The sequence below is a fragment of the Dermacentor silvarum genome, unplaced genomic scaffold (genome assembly GCF_013339745.2).
Source record: "Dermacentor silvarum isolate Dsil-2018 unplaced genomic scaffold, BIME_Dsil_1.4 Seq1051, whole genome shotgun sequence".
Taxonomy (NCBI): Eukaryota; Metazoa; Arthropoda; class Arachnida; order Ixodida; family Ixodidae; genus Dermacentor; species Dermacentor silvarum.
The window spans coordinates 14334-26261 of NW_023605501.1; the positions used below are offsets into that span (position 1 = coordinate 14334).

The 11928-nt window shown below is 50.2% G+C and overlaps 1 protein-coding gene across 1 annotated transcript; it reads right to left on the bottom strand.

Moving 5' to 3' along the window:
• Nucleotides 1-790: 790 nt before the first annotated feature.
• Nucleotides 791-2927, bottom strand: LOC119434414 (putative nuclease HARBI1). The gene is made up of 3 exons (XM_049659477.1): nucleotides 2139-2927; nucleotides 1882-2065; nucleotides 791-1425 (listed from the first exon to the last, which is right to left on the bottom strand). The coding sequence occupies exons 1-3, from the start codon at nucleotides 2745-2747 to the stop codon at nucleotides 932-934; spliced, it is 1287 nt and encodes a 428-aa protein (XP_049515434.1). The 5' UTR covers nucleotides 2748-2927; the 3' UTR covers nucleotides 791-931.
• Between the last annotated feature and the right edge of the window lie 9001 nt (nucleotides 2928-11928).

Consider the following 11928-nt stretch of genomic DNA (forward strand, 5'->3'; position numbering starts at 1 on the left):
CAACACCTTTTTGTGCTGTGAAGTTGCTAGGTGAACGCAAATGATCGTGGATGAGCCCAAAGAAAAACAGTATCAATGACAGACATTTATGTCATTTAATGTGTGCCAGCAGCCTTTCACAATGTATTAGATCCCATTTAGTGGAAACCGTACTGTCACTTTGGCACCGTGAAATCGTACCCTGTGTACATTGATTTGTATCATGATGACTGTTATTCACTTCGAATAAAACATGACACTGAAGATGTGTTGAAATTGTTCGTTTACTGTAGGGATATGAAGGAACGAGTTTCAAGAACATCACTGGCACTTGATATCACTTTTTACAAATACATGTACAGTTATACAACTATGTACAAATGAATGTACATCCAAGGGAGCATCATGTGCTTGACATGCCAGGCGATCTGTGTCAGCATGATTTGGCCTGTTGAAAAGGAACTGTGCGGAGGCTGTGTGGCAAAGCTGTGTGGGGCCTGCAAGGTGTGCAAGAACAGTACATATGATGGAGCGAAAAGTGTGCTTTGCTGCAGCCCAAGCAGGAAGCGAGGAGACGAAGTCCAATATCCTCCCATGCACAGTGCAGACGGCGGTGAAAGTGGCGGTGATGCCAGTAGATAAATGCATCAAGACGACAGTAGCAACAGCAACAGCAGCAATTCAACTAGCAAACTCCTGCTGCCCAGAGAAGTGGCTACGACATTCTGCTGATGACCACAACGTTGTCTATCCACAGCTAGTAAGTAGTGTCACAGTGGAATGATGCAATAATCTCCAGTTGCGACAGCTCATTGGTACACGCTATGTGAAAGCAATGGTGGTAATTTAGCAGATTCTATAAAAAAACACCACGCTATCCACTCATGCCAATACGCCTTCACGTTGGTTCCTTCTCTTTATTAGGCATATGTGCCTGACACTGCAGGCACGTTTACTGCTGCTGTCGGTGCTGCTGCCGACGCAGCCGCCTTCGCACCCTTCGCAGGTAGTGCTGGTGCTGCTGTCGTGTGGTTCCGAATAATGTAATTACATTGTCACGGGCAGCACATCCTTTCAGGTACATTATGCGTGCTGCCCTCGCTCGGGGAACTACAAGTGGGAGGGGGCCACCGTTTGCATCGTCACTGCTGCTGTTGCTGCTGTCATCATCATCAACCTCATCAAACGCACTGTCACCTTCATCAAGACACAAATTGTGCAACACTGCACACGCTGCAACGATGTTGGCTGCGCGGTCTGGTTCATAGTGGAGGGCACGGTACCTCTGAAGGCAGCGGAAGCGGCTCTTCAGAAGTCCAATGCAGCGTTCCACTACGGACCGCATGGAAGCGTGTGCAGTGTTGTACCTGCCTTCTGCAGTGTGAGCGGGAGGATGGCCTGGGACCGGAGTCAGGAGCCATGGTTCCAGGGGGTAGCAGCTGTCACCTGCACGAGGATAAAAATGGTATCAAATCAAATGCGCATGGTTGAGCTAGTGAAGCATGAGTCATGTTACATACACCTACTACACAGAGGCTGTAATAAAATAATGTACAGGCTGAGCACTTGATGCTGCTGTGATCAGCACAGATAACAATAGCTGGTGGTAAATAGTAAACTTCATATTATTAGCATCCAGCAAGGTGGCCGTTTGGCCGAGTTGTCTGTATTCTCGAATTAATGTCAGTGTAAAAAATAATCGGGCAAGACAAACGTTCTTTGTTTCGTAATGTACACTAATTTACATTAGCTTGAAATACAGCAGTTAAATGTCATTTTGCTGCAAGCAGATACTCAAAAAAATTTACCAGCCCGCCTATGTAACCTATACTTAACACGCCACTATAATATAAACGGTTAGGGCTTCCAACATATACTCTTACGGCGGGAGTACACTTTATTGTGTGCTGCTAGGCAACTGTATGAATTTTCCCCTCTGCTCACCGAGGAGGTGCTCGCCGGCCTTGGCAATGTGTCCCTCCTGGAAACGACGACGCAACCACGTCGTTCTCCATATGTGTGCGTCGTGATCCAACCCCGGTCGCAGAGCGTCGACGGCCAGAATCCGCATGCCTGCGTCGCAAATCTGACGAAAGCGTGCACAGCATCAGCCACGCGTTGCTATGAAAGGCAAATTAGACAAACATGACGATACTTACGAACATGCTGTTAAGGGCATAGAAGCCTTTGCGGCACATGTATGCCGCCTTGTTGTCGCCCTTCGGTGCGATGATGGCAATAAGGCTGCCGTCCACGCAGCCGATGACGCCGGGAATGCCGCCGCGTCGAAGGAACCCTTCTTTCACGGCCGCCTTTTCCTCCGACGTCCTCGGGAAGTGGACCCACTTGTTCCGAGTCCCGGCGTGGACGATTGCCTCCGCCACGCGTCGCACGCACTTGCTGAACGCAGGCTGCGTCACGCCAATCGTCTCCTCGCTCCCAACGGACCCCTGAAAGCTGCCCGTCGCGAAGAAACGCAACGCGCACAACACTTGTCGCTCCACCGACAGCGCTGTTGATCGCACGCCTCCGAGCTCCTCCGCCACTTCGTCGCACAGCCACCGCACAGTTTCCTTCCTCAGACGAAAGTGCTGCCGAAACACGTCGTCTGGCATGTCAAACGCGTCCTCGGCCTCCCTCCTTCCGCGCCTCCGCCCGAGCTGACGAGCCGCCACCGCCAGCAGCAGCAAGAACGCCGCCATTTTTGATTCCAAACGGAACGGGTCACTCGCCGGTGATTCCGCGATGTTTCCTGTTTTGATCGGCATAATTTAGCATAAGTAGTGCGTAAACGTCACTATGACGTGTCAGTTTTTGCGGTTTCGTGACGTCGCTTGACGCACCGGCGAGGTGGGCGCGGCCTCGGAAATATGAGCCAATCAGCGAGCGGCGATCGTGGATTTGGAATCAAAACAGTTTGGAATCATTTTACGTTATAGCGCCCATGGTGCCGCAGCTAAACGTCGCCTCCCTTCCCTCCCTCCCCCCCTCCCCCGCAGCCTTTCGCGCGTCGATAGAAGGCGCGTTTGCTCTACATATATGGTGATTGTAAAGGAGGAAAGAGACGCCTACTTATGCAGCCCTTAAGGGAGCACAGCGCAGAACGCGCGTTTGTTCTCCGCCGTGCGTTCACTCCCCGTGAAAGCGCGCGCCCCTCGCGCCCTTTCACTCGCACATACAGCGTTCGGCGCGCGGCGACGATTTCATCTCCATTGACGTCATACGGAACCTCACGGCGACGGCGACGCCGACGGTAGAAATCTGCTTTTGAGTGTCCATATAATTGCTATCGCAATAAAAGCATTCACTGCAGTGCCAGTGGACGTTGTTTACACGTCCGTAGTATAACAAGGTATCCCTCCATCTTTATTAAATTCATGAGGACTTCGCTGGGATATAGGGTAGTCCTACCAGATTCCAGAGACAGTTCACAAAGTAGGAAGTCAGGTGTTTCGTTCGGCATGAAGCCCCATGTAGTTTCCAATGAACTACAGCCTAGACAGTGCGCTTCAATGGAGCCAACAAATAACCTCAACAATGTAGGCTTCCTTCGTTTTGGCAACAACCCTAGAACAAGGTTCTTCTGCAACATTTACTGAACTGCTAATGTACACGACGAGAATTCCTTTTTTTGTAAACGAATTTAGACACATTTTCACAGGAAGCACCACACTTTATTTCCAACCTTTTCATTGAAAAATTTAATGTAGTTTTAAGGCTTCTTATTGAGGGAGAAGAGTTGTTTACGCTACTTCGATGAATTAGTCATGGCAAAGAAGGGCGGCGGAGTCGCCGAAGGTACGAAGGCTCGTCGACTTCTGTGACTGTCCGTCTAATTCAAAAAGGTACACGGGCACTTAAGTGTGCTTACGTGCATTGAATACGACGCAATTATGACGCTTCCACGCGATACCTATCATTTCGTCATGTGCTCGAATGGGCCAAAGTCAATATTGAGGGCGGACCCCCAAATTTTGGAGGTGGGCCAAATCAATTTTAGGAGTGGGCCAGTTCGGGTTTGAACGGCAGGCAACTCAATTATCTAATTGGGCAAAATCAATTTTAGGATGGGCCAGTTCACGTTTGAATGTGGGGCAACTCAATTTTCGAGTTGGGCAAAGTCAATTTGGGGGAATGTGTGCCCTTTCGTCCGTCCGACACCGTGGCTGTTCACCATGGGATTTGGCAGTGGGAACCGCAGCAGGTACATCACCCTGAATGCGAAGTCATTACTTGGCCATTGGGTTTTGGTTTCATCGGATGTTGACGCCACACGCAGGATTTTCCACTTCACGGGGCGGGGCATAAATATTAAAGACAGCTTCACACTACTGGTGCTAACAATGGGCAAACAGCGAAGCTGGTGACCCCACCTAGCTTTATCTCGGCTCGGCCAAGTTTTTGCGAGGTTCAGCTTCGAGACTCGGCCACATTTTGCGCAAGATCACTGCGGAATCATCGACAGCCGAAGAACGAACGAACACTCGGTCAGAACGCTTCTGGAACGCTCAAACGCTTTTGCTCGGTTTCGCGGGCTCGTAACTCCGGATCTTCTGCGAATCACCGACGCTTCGCCGCCGCGCCGGCGGCGTGATACTCGGGATCGGACCGAAGTCATCTGACTCGTTCTCGAGTAGCTGTTCGGTGGCTTCCGCGTCGCGCTTCCTCTACTTCGGGAGCGACCCTCTTCTTCGGCCGCCCCATCTTCGCCGCAATGTGCTCGGCGCGGAGACGGCGGGGCTGTGGTGTCGCGCAGCGGCGACGCAAAGCGATATATCCCGTAGGTTGGCGCCGTGGCGTCACGGCTTAGCTCCATGTCTGCTCCGGCGCGGCAACCACTCCGCATGGCGCGGTGACGTCATGGCTCGGCAAAGCAAAGGCGAAGCGATCCGGCATGCGCTATAACGTCACGGCTCACGCAGATGTGCCGAAGGACGGCGCGTTCGGCGCAGCTGGGGCGAAGCGTTGCGTGGCGACGCATCGTGACGTCATCGCCAAGCGGAGTTTTGCGGTAGAGTACTGCACGGGCCGATTTTTTCAGCCCGGGCCCGGCCCGGGCCCGTTTTTACGTTGGGCTGCCCGCCCGAGCCTGACCAAAAGATTTATGGCGAGACCCGGGCCCGGCCCGGGCCCGGAAATAATATGCGTTACCCGCCCGGCCGGGCCCGCCACCCGTTTACCTTAGGCCCGAGCGCGGCCTGAGCCCGACTCGAAACCGGCCCGACCCCGGCCCGAGACAGAAAAAGACATGCTTTTCAGAGTCGCGAAGCCCGAGGATAACTCGCTGCACGTTACATGCACACCACCAGAAAGTCCAAGCCCGGCCCGGGCCCGCGTCAAAAGCACATTCCGTGCCCGAGCCCGGCCCGAGCCCGTGAAAAACCTGCCCTACGCGGGCTTTCGGGTGAGCCCGAGCCCATGCAGTGCTTTATTTTGCGGCGTACATTTGACGGACCATCCTAGAGCTTAAACATCTTCGCTTGTTCACAGGGGTATGTGCCAGTGCGACTGAACCCTTTTTGCACAAACTCCAGGGTCTGCCCACAATTTTTGTTCACACTAGGCGGCCTAGCCAAGAGCATAAACAGCTCCGCTGTTAAAATAATTGGCAGTTTGGCGCACACGAGAATCACTCAACGCGATCGCAAGGTGTCGCGTTGCTCTGAAGGTGCCTCAGGAGACCAGCATGACGAAGAGCCCTGCCAATGACTTCGCAAACGTCGCATCTACAATGACCGATATGCGACCGAACGAAACCCATCGGTGTTCGTCAACTGTGCAATACCCTCTGAACTGCGTATGCAAGGCAGCGTTGTTTGCACACAGCTGCTCAGTAAGAACGCTAATGTGTGTGCGCACATCGTTCACGTCAGCAGCGGCCGCCAGAATCCTGTCCTGACTCCGCAACAGCTGACGGCGCTTGCACAAGGTTTTCTACTCTGTCCACTAGACGGCAACTCAGGCACTGAGAGCGTTCGGCCACGATGCGAGTGATGGTTAAAGTACGTTGATTTGGGTGACCTTCGTGCTTGTGGCTTTAGCTGTTTTTGTTCGGGCTTTGTTTACTACGCCTTATATGCCTTCATTGGCTTCAATTTAAAATCAATGTAATATATCCGTACTTTCCGCATGTCTAGGTGGCCAAATCCGAACGCGCCAAGCGTTTCGTCGCGCTTGCTTGTCCGAGAGAAATTCTTAATGGTGTTCTACCCCGCTTGTTGGTGCATGCGTTTTCGGTGTAATGATTTCATTATGGGGCCAAGGTCATTTGTTCTAATCAAGCTATAGGACGACTTTATTTGCTTAAGTGTCGTTGGCGCAGTACTTCGTTGAAGTTGATCAAGCTTCAAGCACTCCGATCCCATTCAAAAAATAAGTTTAATATCTTGGGCCCAAATTGCAAAGTCACGAGGGCGTTTGAAGCCAGGAAGATGAAGTTTAGGCAAGTCCAAGCTGTAACCATCGTTAGCTGAACTGCCATGCTTGCAGCTGCGTAGACACAAGCGCCACAGATGTCTCTACACTCTAAGAAGTATGCCGGGGAAAAAGGGAGTAACTGCACAGTTAATCCAAAAAAGGGCACTTTCATCCCTCGAGGGAGTAACTGCAGGAGTGTGCGTGGCGTGTGCAAATTTTGGAGAGTAAGTGTTTGATCCCTGGTCCGAAAGAGAGCAACGGCGAGGACGAACTGCAACATTTACTCCCCATGCACTCTACTGTTTTCGTACGTCTCGTGGACCGATGCGGCGAAAGCGGTATTGTCTATATATCATGAATAGTTGGAAGTTCGTGTACTGTCTACTGAACTAGATGTAAAGCAGCACTTTGCATCTTCGGGAGAAAATTGCCTGAAATTTATAAGGTGCAATCTGAAGAGCCGTGCACTTCGTGGGCGTACACACCATAAGTGAACGGTACACATTAAGCGCGCAAGTCATAAATGGATGTGGTGGTGGTTATGTTGAAGCAGGCGGGGTTAGCCTGGCATGCATAGCCGGCAATTGTTCCGCCTGATCCTCCTTCGATTTGAGATCGGGGGTGTGTCACCAAGTGTCGATGAGCCCCGTGTCTCGCAGGAAGGCTATCAGCAGTCGTTGCGCTCTTTTCCTGATTGCCGTGCGCCCTCCGGGGTAAACCACGTCTTCAAAGGTCCTGTGCGTAAGACCGCTGTTTTGTAGGCTGTCGACCATCGCTTTTCTTTCTGTGTCAAACTGCGGGCATAACCAAATGAAATGCTCGATGTCACCAATGTCACCACAGAAAGCAGAGAGTGGGGAAGCGCGAAGCCCAGTCTTGAATAACCAAGCTGGTGTGTACGCAGAGTCGGCCCTGATGCGGTATAAAAGCGTCGCTTCTTCACGGGTAAATCGATGAGTCACACTGGTTTCGTTGGGATTCTTGTCGATCTCCCTAAAGTGAAGGCGGATTGCACCCTTAGGGTTCTGAAAAGCTTTTGGAGCTTTCACTTTTGGGACACATGTCAGCGCTAGGCGTGCAATGGCGTCGGCTTTCTCGTTTCGATCAATTCCTAAGTGTAATTGTATCCACTGAAACCTTATGTTAAATCCTTTGCTCGTTAGATCGTTAATAAGTGCCAGAGATAGCCTTGTAAATTTCTCTAGAGGTAGGCCACGATGTAATCTCTGTAACGCTGACTTGGAATCCGTCAGCACCGCGACATCTCGTGCAGAAAAGGCCCATAGTTGCCGCGAAGCCTCGGTGATTGCGGCGCTTTCTATTGTTGTAGAGGAAACTACGCAATCCAGTCGGCCAGACCATGACACATCAAGGGATGGTATGCAGAATGCGCTGCATAGCTGTCTGTTTGTACGCACACCGATCCGTCTGTGTACACTTGTATGTGGTGTTGAAACGCTGTATCCAGCGGTGTGTCCAGTGGTCCAGCACAATAAACTTTGTTTCTGCAGTTGAAATGGTGCGTTTCGCCGGTAGGTCGGGTACACTGAGGCTCCAGGTAACGTCCGAATAAGGCCATGGCGGTTCAAGGTGACTTCGTTTTGGCCATTCCAATCCTAAAAGTCCTAAATGGATTGCCAGATTTTCTTGGCCAATAGTACCTAAGGAGTTCCTTTCGTTCCAAGGAGATTATAAACTTGACTGAAGCGATGTGTAGCTCAAAAGGGGCACTCTAAGCGATAGAGACGTTGTCCTTCTCTGTCGTCTTGCGTGCCCTGTTTGCGCTCGCTACACGAAGATCACGTAATGTCTCAGTTTAAATCACCGTAAGAATAATCGAACAGCTTTCTTTATGTAGTCGCTTATATTTGTAAATATGCGCGACGTTAGACTCTCCCGGCATAGCACACACCAAATTCCGAGTTTCTTCTGTATTGCTGCACCTGCGTTAAGGTGGTTAACCTCGTCTCGGTAACGTGACGTGTCAACCGAGCTACCATGGTGAAATGGTTAGGGTACCCGACTTGTGAGCTAGAGGACGTGAGCTCGAATTCTACTTGCGGCGCGTTTTTTTTCGGTCTAGTCATTTTTTATCAGCGCATAAATGGCTAATTTCATTAATTCCATCTTTGAGGAGCATAGGAAAGAATAACCGTTACTCCCTTAACAAGCATCGCAAAATAGCAACTGTTAGTCCTCGAAGGAGTAACCGCATGGGGAGTAACAGTTCATGCCCTCTCACTTAGCCCCTAAAGGGAGAAATGGTTGTGGCAAATCAATTCCTCCCCTCAAGAAGTAACTTCCATACCCCTTTTCCTCCTTTTCATCTTGGAGTGTAGTAAGTTATTGTAGAAAACTCTGCGGGTTTTTCCATTTCGCTGCGTTGCTTTTGCGGGCAAATGCAGTGCGTGTCTCTGTAGAAATTCTAATCCTGTCTAACCCCGTTTAGACATCTCTGTAGACCGTCTAACTGTGCCTAACCGCTTTACGTCAACATTAATCAGGAGACCCCCACCACGGCGTTCCTCTTAATGAAACCGCTAGAAGAAGCGCTTGAAGTTGGTAGGCGATTTTCATTGAAACGAGGCACTCAAATATTTATTGAGCGCCGTTGCATGCTCCCACACAATATAATTGTAAACCTGGATAGTTGCTGATAGTGCCTTACAAGAGAAGCAGCGCATGAGAAGACGAGGACGATGAGGGAAACGGCGTAAACATCGAATATCACGCCCTTTATACTGATATACCATTTCATTGGCACCGCGATGTGTCTACTTTATTCTTATTTTTTTTTCTGTTAGCCCGCAAGCTTATTAAACACGTTTCGGCTGACTCTATTCCATTAGAGCATCTACGCCTTCACACAACTATTTTCGCGTATGCTGAAGGGGAGCCGAGATGGAGCGGATAATAGCGGAAAGTATGAAAAAGTGAAATTCCTACATTCAAACACAACGCAGCGAAAGAACCGAAAAGTGAGGTGATAAGATTTATAATTGAACAGTATGGTGCGTAGATTGCTCGCTACACTACTGTACAGGCACACCGTGGAATTTCATACAACTGGCACGAGAGACCCGCTGTTTTCATACACATAGTGAATGAAGCATGTGCGGACTCACAAGACCGCTAAATAATTTGTAGCCCGCTTTCGCTTTGCAATAATATTATGAGCTTGATATTAATGATATTGGTGTAGAAGAGTATGTGGGCAAGCTTGTCGTCTATGTAGTACACCTTCTGAGTGCATCATGTTAAAGAAACGACGTAGACGCTACTGCATAAAGTCACCAAACGTAAGAGCCATTGAATTGATTACGAAAAGTTCTTTCTAACAGTATAAGATAGAAGCTGGCTTTTCTTGCGTGTCCGCAGTGAAGAATTTTGGTTTTGCACGCACGTTAATAACCCTGAGGTGGCTCTAGTTAGACAGGAGTCACTCAATACCGTGTCCGTCATATAGACATATTGAATTTAAAACGTTAGCATTTGTGTGCGTGCCTGACTTCATCATGATCAGTTTAGAATTAACGTAAGTAGACATGCAGAACATCTCCTCGGCTTGCGAACATCAACAGCTCAGTTTTCGTGCTAAGTCGTGCTAAGCAATGACTCATACCTCCTTATACAGGCAAAAAGTAATGGCTCATACCCCGGTAAGGCTCGGGCTACAAGCGCTCATCAAGGTGAAGCGTAACGTGCATAATTTCATCGAAATCACCCGTACAACACACAGAACAGCATACGTTTCAATCCCCTGCTGAGATGCTGCAACTTAAGGTCGAAGATAAATGTCGGTGGTGCAAATATTACCGCGCTATCCGAGCCCGCGAAGCCGCAGCTATGCGTAGAAAATGATCTGAACAAGCCGAACTGCGAAAGCAGCAACACGACGATGCGAGACGGCGCATTACCAAGTGTGCAGCAGGCTATCAGCAGACGTGTTACTGGAGTGTAACATGCTGCCGAGATTTTTGTGCTCACGAGGGTTTCGATGGGAATTTTGGGCGCAGGCTGCATTCCCAAGCGTATCGCCCCTGAAGGAACACGAATGACAACCAGTGGGTGCCTGGTGGCGGTGGGAATCGAACCCGCAACCCCCCACAGCAGAGGCGGCTGCTCTACAACCAGGCCGCGGTTTTTTGTCTTCTGCCCACTGCGGTGGCTTAGTGGCTATAGTGTTGCTCTGCTAAAGCATGCGTTCTATGGGTGAAATCCCGTCCGTGGCGGCCGCATTTTGATGAGGGCTAAATGCAAAATCGCCCGCTTCCTGTGCATTGGGGCACGTTAAAGGTCCCCTGGTGGTCAAAATTATTCCGGACTCCCCAACTACGGCATGCCGCATAGCGACGACCGGACGCAGGAGGAATTTTTGCATCGGATGGCGTATCACGTGACGCGCGCGTCATCAAAACGTGCGGCCCTCGCCTAGTCCGGGCTCCTCCGCTCGCTGTCCGGATTGTAAATGCTCGCCGGTATTTCCATCCGTCCGTTTGGCGGTCGTCTGACGTCAATTTGGCGTAGTCAGCGTCAAATCTGTGAACATTGGACAGATTGGCGCGGCTTCGATGGCGTGTTGTCGGCTTGAAGCCACGTGTGCTGTTGTTGTGCAGCAGTGACCGCACGTGCTTTTGCTGTGGTGCAGCGAGAAAGGCGAGTCATGGATGCGCGCGCATTTATATTTACTCTGACCGCGCAGCTGCAGCGTGACCTCAACATGAGTGAGGTGCACAAGAAAACGCTAAGTGACGAGGCAACCGTCACTTTTTTGGCTCTTGTTGAGGCATTCACCGCGCTATGGAATATAGAGCACGCCAAGTATGCAAACGTGCAGCTGTTAATAAGCGTTGGAGTGGAGAGTAAGCACGTGGATTCTGCAAACGGCACTCCGGCTGTCGGAATACGACCTAACTCGGCTGCGCCGGATTCAAGTTATCAGGTGACTGTCTGGCCCGCGGAGCAGGCGGGATTTTGCCCTAGCGTGTGTATCCACCTTAAACAGATCGGAACTAAACCAGGGATTTAACGACTCGCTTGCGTAGAGGTTTGCACCACTATAAATATAGAATGGAGACGTTCAACTTATGGCATGTACTTATATAAAAAAGCATAAAGGCTAGAAAGAACCGTGACGAGAGTGAGTGCAGTATTTCGCTACAGCACCACACTAAATAAAAAGAAGAAAAGAAAAAGGAAGACAAGTGATTACAACGAGGTGATAAAGTGAGTCCACTGCTATGAGACAGCGTCAGTAGCGACGGTGGAGGTGGCGTTATTTGTCGTCAGGTAAGGGGGTATTCGCCATTCACTGTTTCACGTAAAGAACTGGTTTATAATGAAACAATTTAAATTCGAAAAATCGCAAGCGGCAATGGCGGCCGAATGCTGCTAACCACGGCGCCGAGCAAACTCGAGACATCAAAACGCAAGCGATAATGTCGGACTGTGGGCATACCGTCTGTGACATCATTCTCTCCTTCGCAGCCGAACGTGTGTCCAGCCTCATTATAAAACACAAGGACGTAACTA

What these genes read in the sequence shown, in the direction of transcription:
- LOC119434414 (XM_049659477.1), bottom strand. Translation starts at nt 2,747, where the DNA reads ATGCCGATCAAAACAGGAAACATCGCGGAATCACCGGCGAGTGACCCG. An exon ending in ATGCCCTTAACAGCATGTTC is followed by an intron (nt 2,066 to 2,138) that starts GTAAGTATCGTC and finishes CGCTTTCGTCAG; the next exon opens with ATTTGCGACGCAGGCATGCG. An exon ending in ACAGTTGCCTAGCAGCACAC is followed by an intron (nt 1,426 to 1,881) that starts AATAAAGTGTAC and finishes ATCCTCGTGCAG; the next exon opens with GTGACAGCTGCTACCCCCTG.